Below are 17611 nucleotides of genomic sequence, written 5' to 3' on the forward strand. Positions count from 1 at the left end.
GTATCGAGGAGATATATAGAATTAATTGATAGTTTGAATCGAAATTATTCACTTTACCACTGTTAAACTACATCAGCATCGTTTCTATCGCCATCATGGTTCAGATTCAGCCTTTCGAAGTTGAGCTGTGGCTGGATAAATATGAATATACACCAGGCGTCCTCAATATATCAGAGACCTGCTCAGCTCCCATCACCCTTGACGAGCTTCAAGGCCTCTCTAGCTCTGCCACCCCCTCGCCGTTGCTAGACACCACCCTCCCACTGTCATACGGTGCCGTCCGGGGATCGGAGCAACTGCGCGACCTGATAAACCGCCTTCACGTCGGCGAGGGGCACGACCCCGAAAACGTCATCATCACTCAAGGCGCTATTGCCGCGAACTTCCTGGTGTTTTACACGCTTGTCGGAAAGGGCGACCATGTCATTTGCGCATACCCGACATTCCAGCAGTTGTATAGTGTGCCGGAGAGTCTCGGGGCCGAGGTGACGTTGTGGAAGTTGAAGCCGGAGAACGGTTTCATTCCCGACGTGTCGGAGCTCGCGCAACTGGTCAAGTCCAATACCAAGGTAGGCATCGCGGGCTCGAACCGAAGACTCGGACGTGGATGTGAGGTCTAACCTAGTCTAGATGATTGTGATAAATAATCCAAACAATCCGTCAGGCGCCGCGATACCTACGCAAACCCTCAAGGAGATCATAGACTTTGGTAAGGAGAGGGACATCGTGGTCCTTTCCGACGAGGTTTACCGGCCGCTCTTCCATGGCCTTGGGGTCGACGGAGCGGATATACCACCACCTGCCACAGCACTTGGATACCAAAAAACGATTGTCACAGGCTCGATGTCAAAGGCATACGCGCTGCCCGGTATCCGGATTGGCTGGGTTGCCACCAACGATGAATCCATTGCGCAGGCGCTCCGGGAAGCCAGGAGTTACACTACGATCAGCGTATCCCAGATCGATGACCAGATAGCGCAATACGCGCTCTCTCCCGAGGTCTACACCAACCTAATAGCGCGAAACTCGGGGCTCGCGAGGCAGAACCTGGAACTCCTAGAGGCATTCGTCAAGCGATATCCAACCGTGTGCTCGTGGGTGAAGCCAAACTCGAGCAGTACCGCATTCATCCAATTTCGTAAGAACAAGCCGGTGCCCGCCCCAGTTGACGATGTTGCGTTCTGCCTCGATGTCCTGGAAAAGACCAAGGTCATGCTCGTGCCGGGGTCAAAGTGCTTCGGTGAGGGCAAGGATTTTGAGGGATATGTGCGCATCGGTTACGCCTGTTCAAGCGAAGTACTCATCGAGGCCCTACAAAAGCTCGGCGAGTATGTAGAGCAGCACCTCTTATAAGTTTGGCATCGTGCTCTTGTTGGATCGAAAGGTTACGGGTTGTGAGCTGGTGTCCCTGTGTTGTTATTTCGCTTGGGCAACTGCGGAGCAAGGCGGGTGGGTGATACTGTGAGAAGAAAAGAGTGCGCCACGGTTGGTAGTAAGGCAGGCAAAGGCTTTTCTAGCAGTGTTTCAAGATTTGAATATAATATCCCGTGGTTGAGATCGACTGTGCTGCCAAACCGAGAACCATGGACATGGTGAATCAAGGACATTCTTTTACCTGGTTCTGGCAAACCGCGGTAGTCGAGACCAAGTTTTTTTTTTTTTTTTACCTCCTTTTCTTCTATTCTGAATCTTTAAAAGTTGGACAATCGCCGCTGAAAGTAGCCATCTCTTTATGCTCTGCCAACAAGGTTTTGTCAAAGCCCAAACATGGAGCAAGGGCGTTCGGGTCCAACACCTCCAAACTCGAAAACCGTGGTAAAGCAAGCTCCGGCTAGCGGCACCTAAAAAATGCGCCCCGAATGAGTCGAGTCGCCCATGTGGCCTTATACTTTGTGCCTGAAAGGTCCCAGTCATGTTTCAGACACCCTCTGGAGTTTCCCCGTGTCAGCCCCAACTCGTCAGAGGCTGAGCTGTAGCATAGCCTAGCTGCCAATTAATATCTATTGATTCGTCGACTTCGTTCATCTAAAATACGAAGTGGGAGATGGATTCTTTTGGGTCCCGTCATGTAACGTCGCCCCTGCGCCCCAGGCCGCATGGGGTATTCCAGTGTATGTAACTGTACCTGTTAGATGGCAGTGACAGCCCGAGATATGCACGATCTCCAGAAGTTATCCAGCAGATCTGATCCGGATGCACAAGAGGTTCATGTACTCAGGACATTGCTGGATGCTTCTGTACCCCATTGCCCTATTTTTGGAGCATTCCATGCTGTGTCTCAGAAAGGCGCTTACGACAACGCTGAATCAAGAGGTTGTGGATTTATAGGTGGTGATGGCTCGGTTGGACTGGGTCGTACCTGCTGAGACCGAAGCATCACGGACTTACGCAAGCGCCCCCTTATTGAACCAGCTCTGTCCCTCGGAGTCGGAGTCGGCCCTGGGTTGTTTTAAGTGATGTCCGGGGCTTTGACGCTCAACCAGAGAGCAAACACTTCTTCTAATGGCGCCGAAGGTGGGGGATTGGGTGTGGAGGCTTCGCGAGTCCAGTCAAAGGATCTCCTGCTGCTCTCCATGTCTTGTCCATCTCTCTGTCCCTGTCCCGTCCATAATGCTTCCCACTCTTCCCAACCGTGCCTCATCCTCCCATCTAAATTGATTCTACCCATTTAATGCTTTAGGGATCGGCCTGATCTCGCGCATCCCCCAATAAGGCCGACCTTTTCGCCAATTGATCCTTGTCTCACGTCCCGCGCCAAGGCCAATGCCATTGTGCCTCCATCCCTCAAATTAACGAGGCGGTTCCCTCTGTCCTGCACTGGTTGTAGGCTCGTGAGAAATAAGGCCGATCGCTATATGCTCCTGCCGAGTCTTGCGGAAGTTCCGGCTCTCTGTTTGCCTTCCTTCACTGCTTGGCGGCCTCGTTGGATGTGACAAGCGCCTAATCTGACGGTCTTGGCCCACAGCCCATAATTCCTTGGCTCGCCAAATTCTGACGATAGCCTTGGGAGAGTCACACCCAACGTCTCTTGGCAACTCCACCGGTTGGTTCTTGGGGTATTTTTCTCTTTCCAGCTTGCATGGTGTGGTGACAACAAGAGAACTCTCCCGGATCCTCTCTTTCTTCCGTTGCAGCCTGCGCTTTCGCCCTCCGCTCGATCTCCCTTACAACCCACTCGATTTGCGCTCGTTTCCTCGATTTCGGCCCCTGCTTCCTCGACTCCCTCGCGTCAACAAGTGGTGAAGAAGCAAACCGCGACATTTCCACACATAACCGCCGATATCATAGCGCCTAGCCTCTCGCGGCAGGCATTCGCGAATTCGCCTTCAAAAAAAGGGAAAAAAAGATGAGGAGATCGAGCTACGTTCTTGCGGCGGGCGCGCTGGCTGTGAACGCGCTAGGCTCCCAGCCTGTTCCCGGCGTCTTGCTGCTTCAATTCGAAGAAAAGCGGAATCCCGAAGCACCCGTTCTACGGCGCAGACAAGACCAAACAGTCGAGGAGGTGATAACGAACGAGAAGCAGCGCGGTGGTTATTTCTCAACATGTACCATAGGTACGCCTCCGCAAGAGGTCGTGCTGCTGCTCGATAGTGGAAGCAGCGACACCTGGATCCCTGCGAGAAACGCTCCGATTTGCTCGTCGAGCTTCTCCCTCGATCCGTGTCCGTTAGGTAGTTGTAAGTTTTCCGTTTCCAGTTTTTGAGACTCTCATTTCTCTCTCTCCCCCCTCTCTCTTCTGAAGCTGTCAGGGAGGGTCATCATCTGGCAATGGCAGCGAGAAGCTAAAACTTTTGGTTATCCTTTCAGACGACTCCAAATCTTCACGAACCCACACAACTTTCCTTTCCGATAAGCTCAAAATCACATATTTGGACAATTCCTATGTCCAGGGAGATTACTTCCGCGACACCCTCGAAATAGGCGACTCGGAGCTAGCCAATTTCACAATGGGCCTGGGGCTTAACACGACTCTAAGTCATGGTGTGATTGGAGTTGGCTATTCGATTAACGAGGCTTCTTTCGAGACGGCTAGCGTTATCTACGACAACTTACCAGTTGCGCTGGCGAATAGCAACATCACGAGTACTATAGCCTACAGCCTCTGGCTCAACGATCTAAGTAAGTTGTTCGACAGTGCTTTAGGAGCCACGCGCAAGGAGCATAAGTTAACAGGAACAGGCTCTCCGATGGGAAGCATCCTCTTTGGCGGAGTTGATACCGAAAAGTATGTCGGCGACATGATGAAGGTCAAGGTCAACCCTACTACGATCCCGGATACGTTCGACACTGTTTTCGACCACTTCCGGATATCCATGACCTCGGTCGAGGCGAACAGTCCATCGGGAAGCGACACTCTCACCTCGGCGAGCTTCCCCATCGAGGTCATCCTCGATTCCGGCACCACCCTCACCTCTCTACCGATCGATCTTGTGAAGCAGATTTGGGAGGAAGTCGGCGCCGAGTTTTCCTCCGTCTTGCGCCAACCACTTATTCCTTGCTACCGGCGTGACAGCTCGGGCAAATTCACGTTTGGTTTCGGCGGGCCCGGAGGACCCAAGATCACCGTTCCGATGGACGAGCTAGTTTTGGACCTTACTCTCGGAAGGGCACCCCTATTCCCCAGCGGCAGCAAGTACGAGGGGCAGGAGGCTTGCCTCTTCGGCATCCAGGACTTCGGCGGGGAACCATACATCTTGGGAGGGACTTTCCTGCGCTCGGCTTACGTCGTCTTTGATCTCGTCAACAACGAAATTGGAATCGCGCAAACCGATTTCAACGAGACAAAGAGCGCCATTGTGGCCTTCCCGTCTAACGGATCTATACCATCGGCAACGGAGGCTCCGAACCAGGGTCAGACCGACACGCCAGCGCGGCTCGTTGATCCCGCTTATAACGCTCGAAGCGGCTTCCGGAATGCCGCGTGGACCCCTGGCGTGTTTGGAGCATCGTCCATCTTAGCGATGGCTGCGGCGTTCTGGATGGTGCTTTAGACGCAAGCGCTCTCTTGTGGACTATCAATGATACCATGCATTACCCACGAATATTTTCGGATGTTGCAGCACCTTCTCCTACAGCAGGTGGTAATGCGGGCCTAATAAACATCTTGAACGGGAACTGGCTGGGGAGATACATGGCGAGGCGTTTGGGAGCACTTCTGTTTTTTTTTTTTTTTCGTTTTCGGTATGATCGTTACGGAAGTTGTTGTTTGTTCGTACGGTGGGGCGTGACAAGCAAAGCGCACTGTAGATGAATTGCTTGTACACTGGGAATACCTTGACCTCCTTTTTCAGCTTGCTTCCATTGATGTTGAGAAACTACTAGGTCATGTCGAGTCTCCTCTCTCCTCCGTCTCATCCTCGAGCGCAGGGAGACAGAGTGGAACAACATCCGTGGATGTAATTGCGAACATGACGAACAGCTGGACACCAATACAGCGGCGCTGAGTAACACCTCAATACATCAAAATAAGTAGTTCTAGGAAACACTATATCGTTCCGTCACAGTAGCACCTTGCTGCCCCATGGGAGTGATCGTCCAAGCCAAAACTGGAGTGAGCCTTCATGGAATGCGTATCCGAATGTGTTTTTACCAATCTTCCTGATTTCTGGCAAAAGTAGTTGAAGGAATCGAAGGTGTTCCCACCGTCGACAGCTATCGACGATGACACATCTTGCCGTTCTCACATGCCCACCTCACACCAATCGTAGTAGTAAAATTTCGATTCGAGTTTAAAGCCGGATCACAGAGCTTGATCGCTAACAATATCAATGAACGAAGAAGAGCAGAGTCTTGGTTCACCCATTGGAAGGGGAGGAAATTCGGTTAACATGGTAGTTGTGTTGTGACCATAATCATCAACCGAGATATTCCCATTCGCCCGTTGATGACTGGGTCCGCTAGAAATACATCGACTTCGTCCTTACTTGTGTCAAAGTACAAGCCTGAAGTACACTTAAAAAAAAAGTCTTAGTCAAGTAGATGGCCCTGTCAATCCAGATTTGACTGAACCAACCACAATAGGAGATGGGAAAGAGCATCTCCTGATTCGGTGGATCCCGGTTGGCGGCGCTACAATATACTTTGTACCTCGAGGACAAAGAAAAAAAAAAAGTGTCGGAAGAGGCTACTCGAGGATTATCCTTCATACCAACCACACCTCTTCTTTTTCCACCCATTGCCGATGATCTAGAAGTCTGTTTGTCACTGCAGACTCGAGTTCGCGATGAGGGTCATCAGAGCCGCCAGGGCCGTCAATGGCGGTCTCCTCCGTCCATCTCATTCTCTGGCCAGTCGCGCTCAGCGCTTGAGCTTCCTCAACACTTACCATGTCGCGCAGCCCTCAAGTGGCCCTCAACCGGCTCGCGTTCCTTTAGTGTCATCATGCCGGAGGTTCACAACGTCGCTGAGGTTACGATCCTCGGCTGCTGCTGAAGCGTATGTTCTTATCTTTTCACTTGCCCCCCCTGCCCCGGTGAATGCAGGCTGGTGGCAACGAGTTGGTCATGCCATTGTTGGCTAACACATTTGCGGCCATTAGGTTACGAGCGGCCCAGGAAGAGGCTTCCAATGTGACCGTTGAGACCGCCGCGGCGCGCTTGAGTCCCGAGGAAGCACTCAGGCTTTCGCGAGTACGAAATATCGGAATCGCTGTATGTTCAACAGCCCTCGCTTTTATATCTCTCTCGCCTCTCACCCTTCGTCCCCTTAGCTACAATCGTCTAACCAGGCAACATTCCCTTTCTTTAGGCCCACATCGACAGCGGAAAAACGACATGTACTGAGCGAATTCTCTTCTACACGGGCCGAATCAAGGCGATACACGAGGTCCGAGGCAAGGATTCCGTCGGTGCCAAGATGGACTCCATGGATCTCGAGCGTGAGAAGGGTATCACCATCCAGTCCGCCGCGACCTTCTGCGACTGGACCAAGACCGAGAATGGCGAGGACAAGCAGTTCCACATTAATCTCATCGACACCCCAGGCCATATTGACTTCACCATTGAGGTCGAGCGTGCTCTTCGTGTCCTTGACGGTGCCGTCATGATCCTCTGCGCCGTCAGCGCGGTGCAGAGTCAGACCATCACCGTCGACCGTCAGATGAAGAGGTACAACGTCCCCCGCATCAGTTTTGTCAACAAGATGGATCGCATGGGTGCGAATCCCTGGAAGGCCGTTGAGCAGATCAACTCCAAGCTCAAGATTCCCGCCGCCGCTATTCAGATCCCCATGGGCGCCGAGAGCGACTTCGAGGGTGTCATCGACATTATCGAAATGAAGGCCATCTACTTCGAAGGACCTAGAGGCACCAAGGTGAGGGTGACCGACGAGATTCCCGCCCAATTCAAGGACATGGCACTTGAGAAGCGGCAGGTCCTCATCGAGAAGCTTGCCGATGTCGATGATGAAATGGCCGAGATGTTCCTGGACGAGCAAGAGCCTACCATCCCCCAGATCAAGGCTGCTATCCGACGCGCCACCATCGGCCTCAAGTTTACCCCCGTGATGATGGGTACCGCTCTCGGCGACAAGGGTATCCAGCCCGTCCTCGATGCCGTCTGCGACTACCTGCCGGACCCCGGTGAGGTTGAGAACTTGGGTCTCGACACATCCAAGAACGAGGAACCCGTCGCTCTTGTGCCGTATAACTCTCTGCCGTTTGTCGGACTGGCCTTCAAGCTCGAGGAGAACAACTACGGCCAGCTCACATACATCCGAGTCTACCAAGGCAAGCTGAAGAAGAGCAGCTACCTCTTCAACTCCCGAACGGGCAAGAAGGTCAGGATCCCCAGAATTGTGCGCATGCACTCCAACGAATTGGAGGACGTAAACGAGATCGGCGCCGGCGAAATCTGTGCCGTCTTCGGTGTTGACTGTGCTTCGGGTGACACCTTCACCGACGGTGGGCTCCCTTACGCCATGTCGTCCATGTTCGTTCCCGAGGCCGTCATGTCGCTCTCCATCAAGCCCAAGAAGTCGAGTGACGCCGACAACTTCAGTAAGGCCATGAACCGCTTCCAGCGCGAGGACCCGACTTTCCGACTTCACGTCGACCCCGAAAGCGAGGAGACCATCATTTCTGGTATGGGAGAACTCCATCTCGAAATCTACGTCGAGCGCCTTCGCCGAGAGTACAAGGTAGACTGCGTGACCGGACAACCCCGTGTCTCGTACAGAGAAACTATTGGCCAGCGAACCGAGTTTGACTTCCTCCTCAAGCGCCAGTCGGGTGGTCCTGGAGACTATGCCCGTGTTGCCGGCTGGATTGAGCCCAACGATGACCCGGAGACAAACCTCTTTGAGCAGCAGGTTGTCGGTGGCAGCATTCCCGAGAAGTTCCTCAGCGCTTGCGCCAAGGGTTTCGAGCAGGCGTGCCAGAAGGGTCCCCTCCTTGGCCACAAGGTCATTGGTGTCAAGATGGTCATCAATGACGGTTCCACTCACGTTACTGACTCCTCCGATTACGCCTTCAGCTTGGCTACTCAAATGGCCTTCGAGAAGGCTTTCAAGGAGGCCAACGGTCAGGTGCTGGAGCCCCTCATGAAGACCCACATCACGGCCCCCAATGAGTTCCAGGGCAACATTCTTATGCTCCTGAACAAGCGCACCGCGACCATTCACGATACTGAGGTCGGCTCCGAGGACTTTACCAGCGTCTCTGACTGCAGTCTCAACTCCATGTTTGGCTTCAGCACTCAGTTGAGAGCTGCCACTCAGGGCAAGGGCGAGTTCAACCTCGAGTTCAGCCACTACGCCCCTGCGCCTCCTCATCTCCAGTAAGACCCACAGACCCTCTTATCCCCCTTAATTCCCGTACAGGAGAACCCTTGAAGTTCTTGGTTGCTAACTGTCACCTTACAGGAAGGAGCTGGTTGCCAACTACCAGAAGGAGCTCGAGGCTAAGCGAACCAAATAAGCAAGGTCATCGCAGAGGGGAGAGGAGGGGCACTGAGATATGCTCTCCCTATCCCCTGAAGAATCCGTTACTATGGGTCGCTCTTATCCAGCGTCCGGCATTATGGAGGTTGGATATATGGTGGCCTCTCCATTGACTATGCATGTATTATACCAATTCTTCCACCACTTGTTTTACTAATTTGCTCGAACTGAGGCGGAAAGAAAGAGGAAAAAGAGTACTGTTTTTATGCATGGCGCCTGGAGGCTATCCCCATATCTACAGTTGTAACATTTGTTTGCGGAAGGCAAGTCGAGCGATGAAGCAGGGGTTCCGTTTTCTTGGGCTCGTGTACGGCATAGATTTACCGGTTGGCTCCGGGACTACGATATTATTCGGGGTGTGTTAATGAGAGCGAAACCAAAAGGAGGAAACCGTTGGCATGAATATGTACTTAAAATATAGACTACTATGTAACTTGACAAATCCACTCTCATACCAAGAACATCATCAACTGGGTTTATCACTTGGGTACTAGAAGTAAAGGACCGAAACGCTTTTTAAAACCTGCTCTAGCTAGTTGATATCTTCAAGTACAGGATCACATCAGAGGATCATCCAAACAAGTTTTATAGTCCTACACGCCTATCCTCCACCTTCACACGCACAATTTTCGACGGGCCGGCATTTCTTTATAACCTCCTGAGGACATCCTGGAGGACCTCCTCGGTGGTGGCCTTACCACCAAGATCAGGGCTAAGGATCTTTCCATCCTCGAGGTTGCCGTCAACAGCGGCGTAGATCTTGGCAGCAGCCTCCTCCTCGTTCAAGAACTCGAGCATAAGGGCAGCGCTCCTAAGGGTGGCAATAGGGTTGGCGATGCCCTGGCCCTGGATATCGGGGGCGCTTCCGTGGCAGGGCTCACCGATGGCGAAGCCCTCGCCAACATTGGCGCTAGGAACGAGACCAAGGGAACCGACGAGAGCAGCAGCACCGTCGGAGAGGATATCACCGTACAAGTTGGGGGCGACGATGACGTCGTAGGCCTCGGGCTGGCGGAAGAGCTTGTAGACCATGGAGTCGACGATCTGCTCCTCGGTCTTGACGGAGGCGAAGCGGTCCTCGGAGAGAGCGGCGCGGGCGGTGCTACGGAAGAGGCCGTCGGTCTGGGAGAGGACGTTGGACTTGTGGGTGATGGTGACGAGGGGACCGGAATGGATGCTAGGGGCGCCGGCCTCGCGGATCTTCTGGCGGCGGAGGGCGATTTCACCAGCCATGGCGGCGATGCGGTACGAAGCCCTCTCGGAGATGCGCTTGATGGCCTCGGCGACCTTTCCAGAGCCGTCGGTGGCATCGAAGGTCCTCTCCTCCTTGACGTAGAGGTCCTCGGTGTTCTCACGGACAATGACCATGTCGATGGGCTTCGGGGCCGTGAGGACGGTTTTGACGGGACGCACGTTGGCGTACAAGTCGAGCTTCTTGCGCAGGGCGACGATGGGGGAGGAGTAGCCCTTGACGGCGGTGGTGGGGGAGCTCACGGCACCGAAGAGGGCGCCGTCGCACTCCTTCTTGAGGACCTCGACGGTCTTGTCGGGGAGGGCGGCGCCGGTCTGCTCGAAGGTCTCGAAGCCGGCTTTGAGGTCTACGAAGTCGAACTTGAGGCCGAGGGAGGCGGGGAGGGCCTCGAGGATACGGCGGCCGGCGGGGATGACCTCTTTGCCGATGCCATCGCCGGGGATGAGACCTGCGAAATCGGGGCAAGGACCTCAGTCAGTCACACGACATTGGCGGGATCACGGCGGCGAAAAGCCTCGTTGCTGCTCTGTTGGATCGGGATAGAGCTCAATTCAAGGATACGTACCAATTCGAAGCGTCCGGGCAGCCATTGTGAGTTTGGGATGCTGATGTGAAGGGGTGGTTTGGGTGGGAGCTGGGAAGAAGAGGAAGGTGTAAAAAAGTTTATAATTTTCGGGAGAACGGTTCGGATGATGCAAAACGCAGGTCCGGCCATCGGCCAAGCTCTCGAGCCTAGAGCCCCTCTACAACTTGACAAGAATCAACTGATATCAATTGATTATAGAATGACATTGCGACAACCCTTGTATTAATGGATTGATTTATGTTTAAATCGCCCATTGAACCTAGCAGTATCTAACATTGAAGCATCAAATACCTCCGAAGATGGCTCGGCGCAGTCTTTACAGCGTTGTGGCTCGAATTCCCACTTCCACAGACCATCAACAATCAATCAAGTCAAGTCAACTGGGAGAGCAACTACGAAGTAGCCAGCAGCGGTTTGGTTTTAACCTTGGTCACTGGTTCCTCGGATAATGTGTAATTTGACGTTACATCCACTCACAACCAGCGGAAACACAGCGCCTTCTAGAAACGTCTCAAACCAGGTTCATGCCTTCACGGGCAATCTTGGAGGGGAAACTCCTTCGTACATAACGTTTAATTTACTCAGTCCCGCGGTTGCTCCTCGTCAACCTGCCTGCCCTAATGCCGAGAGTGAATACACGAGTTGGGGCCGAAACATGGGATGCTTGATCTTCAAGTTCGTCGTCTCCACTGGCTAGCGAGGTAGTGTGGGTTCTAGAGGAATCGCCCACTGCGGCATCACTTTTGAGCCAGAGAGCTCCAGTTGCATTCGCGAAGGCAGCAGAAGAACAAGTCTGTAATGGCCTTCCCCTCTTTTTCTCCCCAATGGCACGAGTGGCATCGTTATTGTGAGACGACACACAGGCGTACATCGTACACACCAGCGATGTTGACCTCGGAGACTTCTTCCAAATCCGTCGTCCCGAATATCCCTCCGGAAAATACCCCTCGTACCATACATCATTGACGAGTATTATGATGGGCGTCGATCCTGCCAATATTGCATATTAATACTCGAAGAATCCGATGGTGGATAACAAGATAGTTACGGGAACAGAGTATTCATGTACGAGTCTGGTCCCTTCAAAACAGCAATTACTGTTGCCCAGGTTTAAGGGGAACGTCCATTTCGAGGACATCTGCGTTTGCCACGCAGACTCATTCCCCTAATCAAATGCAGTGGTGCATTGCATGTGCAGGTTTTGCACGAGACGCATCAAATATGTAACCAGGGGCAAGACAGACCAGACCTCAGTTGCATGTAGTTTACGCATACTTCGTACATAAATATCCTGCATCTCACGAGACTCTGGGCTACTCCGTATTTGGTACGGCTCCCAATCTCGTGGGACCATGAGCGCGAGGCGCTACCCGTTGCCGAGAAACGCAGAGAGAGATCGGATGAACAAGTTAATAACAGCTTGTCAACAATGAAATGGGCCAGAGGGGTCACTTCATGTTATTTTGGTCTTCGACTATCACACTACTGAGCGCCCACCCACTCACTATGAGTGTGTGCCGTTATCCTGAACGGTTTGATGCCTGCCTCTGAAAGTATCCATGTATGTAGCTCGTTGAGCATGGCCAGGCCACACGTTGGCGAGGAAGGAGAAGTAGACTGGTTACAAGTACTTTGTAAGACTGCAGCACCCTAATTGTGCACCGACGTAATAGGGGACCAGGACCAGGGGATCAAGTACTTGTACATACGGTCATACTAATCAATTGACTTGGCGTTCCTGAAGTTCCTGAAGTACACAGGCAGGCTCGTTGTCCACGGCCCCGACCTGTCCAAAGCCCGAGCCATTGAGTTCTGTTGGACAGGACACGCTCCGCATCCTGTGGGGATACTTTGACCGTCCTGAATGTCCTGACCATCCTGACGCTAATCTTCCGCTCACGCCGAGAGGACCTGTTGCACATGAAGAACCCCTGACACCCTCCGTAAACCCCCAGTACGCCAATGTTTATGCTTCAAGGCCACCATCTTCAAACAACTTAAAAGGCTCAATACCACATTGTACCTGGTACTACTACAGTCGACTGGGCCACATCGTCTCTCTACTATAAGTACTTCTTACATGCATCGTCAAAGTACACATTGCGAAGTACCTCGAAGAAAACTGGAAACTGGAAGGAGGCTCCAACCCCGAAAAGGCCCCCAAGAGCATTCCGGTTTGGGAATAATCAGGGGTCCCAATCAAATTTACAGAAGGGCTCTAGTGCCCGTTTTAGGGGGAAACGTCCCATGTAATTAAAGGACCCGAATCAAACGGACCCATCAATTGATCCGTCACCATCTCACGTTTACGACAACATCGAGAATAACTTCGTACTTCGTCCTTGTATTTCTCCGTGGGAAGGAGCGTGTACAAGTACCACTTTCCACGGTTTCGTTTCCAAATGTGACTTGTACCCAACCCAGAACAGCCACTTGCCTCGTCTGTTTAATGAAAGAGCCACTCGTTTGCTCCCGTATCCGTCCTCCACGGTACCCCGTCACATCAACAACTGATCTCCATCCTCCTTGCTAAAGGCATCAACGCGCACATCCCAGGCCACATTGGCTTTTTTTTTTTTCCTTTCCTCTCCTTCCTCGCATCTGTCCTTTCATACCCCCTCCCCGCCTCTAGCCTCATCTCATCGCAACTTATTGACCTCGCCTCTATGTGCTGTCGCATGTCGTGACCACGTCCCCAACTCCTTGGTCCCCCCCGCCTGGAGTTGATACACCTGCTCAGCCCATCCGCGGCATGCAGTCTTTTCGTCGGACACGATACGAGTACTCCTCTCACCCTCCCGACTTCGCCGTGGCTGTCGCTGCCGCCCATCAACCACCAAACAGACGCCCTTTTTAACTGTCCTCGGTCGACACTGACCTCGCTCGTCTGCAGTTGCGAGCGCTAATATACATCCATCCGACCATCCTCAGTCCGCCCCTAGAACCAAGCGTCCGCAAGGACATACCCTCTCAGCCCCTTCAAGGTCAACTCGTAGAACCTCTGATATATTCACCGACAAAATGAGTCAAGTCAGGAACCTTCGGGCGATGTTTGAAAACAAGGGCGATGCCGTAAGCCCTCCCGAGCGTGGACGTACCCCTGGCCCCTCTGGTAAGAAGACCCAAGTTCTCATGCCTTATATTTCGACTCTGCAAACGGCTCTAGTCCCCTGCCATACTCTTCTTCTCAAGGCGACTGAGGTGTGTTGCTAACCATGTCCCTGAGCATTAGGCAATATAGACGCGAAACCGCTCTCGAAAGTTCGGACCAATTTTATCGCTATTGAAAAGGACGGTAGGGTTGGCCTCCGGAGAGATCATAGTGACGAGTCAAGTGTTTCAAGACGTCGTCTAAGTAACGAAACCACCGAAGGTGCCGAAACGGTTGCTACCAGCGTCCCCGAGAAGCCCGAGTCCATCATAGCCCTTGAAGAGCCGGTCAAGAGCATTCATATCGAATTCAGCACAGAGCCGGTCCCGATCTCCTTTGCCCCCGAGACTCACCCGACCACGGTGAGCAGGGCTTCGGCTGCTTCCGCTTCTCCCCAGGGGCCGCCTCAAGAGCCAAAGGTCAAATTGGCTCCAAAGACGGCACCCAAGTCGGGCACAAAACAAGCCCGAGACCCCCCAACTAAGCCGAGCACCGACGCAAAGGCCGACACTCGTCCTCGCCCCGCACATCTTCCCGTCTCCTCCGCTGCTAAGCCTCCCACAAGAGCTGGTGCAAAGTCTCCCTCAGTCGTCAAGCCTCTCGCCAGCCCCTCTCTCCGCGAGCCCAGGGTCGCGAAGGCCCCGCGTTCCCCGGCACTCGTTGCTCCAAAGAAGACGACGGCAACTGCCACGCCCACCAAACCGGCTTCCGCGGCCCCCTCCCAGAAGGCTACACCATCCTCCGCCGCCAGAAAGCCGCCGCCGATCCATGTTTCTCCCTCCAATAGCTTGACTTCGGGCATCGGCTTCGTTAAGCCCAAGCCCAAGTCTCCGACGAAGCCAGTCAAGCTCCCCGCAAGCCTCATGGCACAGACCGCGGCATCAGGCTCCAAGATCAACTCGGCACGTCTCTCCTCAGGCTCTGCTGGTAGCCATCAAGCGGCACAGTCCCTCGTTCGTTCCTCAAGCCGGGCTAGCACCTCAACGGCCGCCTCCACGCTCAGGCGGAAATCTTCCTCCATCGGTCGTCCCCGACCTAGTGTGGGGCCCCCGCCTAAGAAGACGACTCCGGAGAAACCTGCTCTCAAGAAGGAAAAGCAGGTTGATGAAGGCTTCCTCGCTCGCATGATGCGTCCAACTCAGAGTTCCAAGTCGAAAACCTCGGAGAAAGCTCCCGTCACTCCACCGAGGAAACCCCCGGTTAAGCGCGCCCCTACTCGGCAGGGTGACCGGTCTGGGCAGCGGGGAGAGAACCGAGTCAGGAGCGTCTCTAGCAACAGGAGGCTAGCTTCTCGATCTGTTAGCCCCTCAAGGACAGCGACTCCCGGCAGCGCGGCGAAGGAACCACCTGCTGCAGAGCCCATTACGGAAGAGATGGTCGAGGCTGTAAAGGCGGCCGCTAGCAAGACAGCTCCCGCGGAGCCTACAGAACCGGCTGCCGCCGCAGACGCCAAGGACGCGGAGGTCGCTGAGCCGACTATCGAGCCCGTGGAGAAGTCTCAGGAACCTGAAGAGCCTGAAGAGCCGGCCGTGGAACAGCCCTTGACCCAGGAGGATTCTACTTCAGTTGCCGAGCTTGCCTCTGACGTCGCGAAGCTCGAAATCAATGAAGAGCCCGTTGAGACTGCGGAGATTGCTCCAACTGTTGCTCCGATCGAAGCAGACGACGCGGTCGAGGCGGTCGAGCCTACCGTGTCTGACGAAACGGATGTCATTTCCCCATCCGAGGCCGCTGCCGTTGAAGACGGCCCCGTGATTGCCCCTGAAGCCGATGCCGTGGCAGCTATTTCCACTACCGAAGCCGAGCTGGAGACGTGGTAAAGGTGTTATATCCCACGATATGCATGGACAGGAATCCCATTTAGCCCGGAGAGGAAATAAAGTTACCCGGGGAAGCGATGACCATTTTATTCGGCAAATTTAGAAGGCAAATTGTTATCGATTCCGTGGTTTTTGCAAACATGTAGTAAGTGGAGGAACCTCATATTGATACCTTAGAGCTACAAAAAAAAGCGAGGCGCACTTGATGGAGCAAAAGGCGTTTGTGTTCTATTTCATCTTTTCCCTTTCTCTTCTTCAACTGTTTTTCGTCTTGTTTCCCCATATACCTTTCTGGCTTTCTCTCATACTTTCTGGTTACTTTCTTTTTTTTTTTTTCTCGACACATTCGCACACCACACGACATCACCGGTGTAAGGACAGCATCTTCTGGATTTCGTGTAGATGTGTTTCAATGTTTTCTTTTCGAATAGGTATTTTTTGATACAGATAGTTGTTTAAAATTGAAACTGCATCACCCCTCTCTCTCCCAAGTACAAATCCAATGACTCTCCGTCATATAGATAGCCTGCCAGCGTCCAAGTGATACACGGTTCTGTCTATGATTGCCAAGTATTTTCTCAAGGATGGGTTTGTCTAACAATATAATATACAAATTGGTGATGAAGGGCTAAATGCCAAATACTGGCTCTTGAGTGGGCTAAACTCCAGATCCACTCCTCAACATTCAACATAGGATGCAACACCGCTTCTCAGCTCCTTTTCTTCCTCCCGCTCGTACACTCCCTATCTTCCATTCATTATGACACCCTACACAATAGAAGTCCGCCTCGGTGCCTCTCAATCGCCTCCCTCGCCTCCATAACACCCAAATCAGTCGACAGGAAAAGCGACTCGCCCAAAGTCAAACCAGGGAACTGCTGCGACGGCAGCCCCCTTACAACCCTCTCGAGGCCCGTCAAGTTCATAGTCACCAGCCTCTTGGGCTTGCTCACACACTGGAGGTTGGACAAGACGGGCTTCCCATCCCAGTACTTAAGGCCGAGCCAGAGCCTCCTCGTCGCGACGTTGGCGTGGGTGACTGGTTCGGGGGGTTGGGAGTTGATGGTCTCCGGGTCCGGGGGGGTAGGGCCGCCGCGAGTGACGCTGGAGATGTAGCCGGCGCGGTGGAGGGCGAGGGCGAGGAGGAGGTTGTATTTGTTGTTGGGGATGGAGGTTAGGCCGAGGCGGGCGCGGGAGGCGTTTTGGAGGTGGGAGCAGGTGTTGACTATCGAGTGGATGCCCATCTTGTCGCTTCCTTTGGGGGATGTCCTTTATGACGTGTAGTGAGGCGGAAAAAGGCTTGGTGAAGAGAGTCCGATGGAGATGGGGCCACCAGATGGGCACGAGAGCAAAGTCAATCGACCGAGTGAGAGGCGGTCGGCAATGCGCCCTGGAAGTGGAGGATAGTCTAGATCGAAGGCGACGAAATTGGACAATCCAATTGTTTCGGGGGGGTTGTCGTCGCTTGCGTTAACTCGGGCTGGCTACTGAACACGCGGTTCAAGGCTTGGTCGCGATATTCCAGCAACCAAAAATTTCAAGGCTTTCCCTTGTTGAAGATGAGGTGTTGTGGATGACTAAGCGATACAGAATAATTGAATCCTCGCAGGAGTACACAGGTACGTACCTCCAACGTCTCCGTCCTTTGACCTCTGGCAAACTAAGCCAAGCAAGCAAGAACTTCAACTCGATTTGGTTGGTTGAATTTGCTCTCAAGGAATGAGTATTTCGATCTCTAAGCGCCCGACTTTCCAACCACGGCAGAGCTGCATGCTCTCTTAGGACGTGGTTGGTGGTCTGGACCACTCTAAGCATACTCTCATCAGAGCCCTGAGGGGCAAGTAATACAGATAGACGTCCCATTC

The 17611-nt window shown here is 53.3% G+C and overlaps 5 protein-coding genes and 1 pseudogene across 5 annotated transcripts; 4 read left to right on the forward strand and 2 right to left on the reverse strand.

The window, feature by feature from the left end:
• Window positions 1-95: 95 nt before the first annotated feature.
• SAPIO_CDS4365 (Uncharacterized protein) lies at window positions 96-1353 on the forward strand (the record flags this gene model as incomplete). Its single annotated transcript, XM_016786931.1, has 2 exons — window positions 96-569; window positions 631-1353. The coding sequence occupies 2 exons, from the start codon at window positions 96-98 to the stop codon at window positions 1351-1353; spliced, it is 1197 nt and encodes a 398-aa protein (XP_016643533.1).
• A 1993-nt stretch (window positions 1354-3346) lies between these two features.
• SAPIO_CDS4366 (uncharacterized protein) lies at window positions 3347-4991 on the forward strand (the record flags this gene model as incomplete). The annotated part of the gene is made up of 2 exons (XM_016786932.1): window positions 3347-3554; window positions 3808-4991. The coding sequence occupies 2 exons, from the start codon at window positions 3347-3349 to the stop codon at window positions 4989-4991; spliced, it is 1392 nt and encodes a 463-aa protein (XP_016643534.1).
• A 1232-nt stretch (window positions 4992-6223) lies between these two features.
• SAPIO_CDS4367 (Elongation factor G, mitochondrial) lies at window positions 6224-8914 on the forward strand (the record flags this gene model as incomplete). The annotated part of the gene is made up of 4 exons (XM_016786933.1): window positions 6224-6435; window positions 6539-6650; window positions 6748-8774; window positions 8860-8914. The coding sequence occupies 4 exons, from the start codon at window positions 6224-6226 to the stop codon at window positions 8912-8914; spliced, it is 2406 nt and encodes an 801-aa protein (XP_016643535.1).
• Window positions 8915-9585: 671 nt separating this feature from the next.
• On the reverse strand, window positions 9586-10779 carry SAPIO_CDS4368 (Homoisocitrate dehydrogenase; the record flags this gene model as incomplete). Its single annotated transcript, XM_016786934.1, has 2 exons — window positions 9586-10637; window positions 10755-10779. The coding sequence occupies 2 exons, from the start codon at window positions 10777-10779 to the stop codon at window positions 9586-9588; spliced, it is 1077 nt and encodes a 358-aa protein (XP_016643536.1).
• Window positions 10780-13796: 3017 nt separating this feature from the next.
• SAPIO_CDS4369 (uncharacterized protein) lies at window positions 13797-15746 on the forward strand (the record flags this gene model as incomplete). Its single annotated transcript, XM_016786935.1, has 2 exons — window positions 13797-13887; window positions 14008-15746. 2 exons carry the CDS (start codon window positions 13797-13799, stop codon window positions 15744-15746), a joined length of 1830 nt encoding a protein of 609 aa, XP_016643537.1.
• Window positions 15747-16504: 758 nt separating this feature from the next.
• Window positions 16505-16990, reverse strand: SAPIO_CDS4370 (annotated as a pseudogene; the record flags this gene model as incomplete).
• Between the last annotated feature and the right edge of the window lie 621 nt (window positions 16991-17611).

The sequence above is a fragment of the Scedosporium apiospermum genome (assembly GCF_000732125.1).
Source record: "Scedosporium apiospermum strain IHEM 14462 chromosome Unknown SEQ_SAPIO_0091, whole genome shotgun sequence".
Lineage (NCBI taxonomy): Eukaryota > Fungi > Ascomycota > Sordariomycetes > Microascales > Microascaceae > Scedosporium > Scedosporium apiospermum.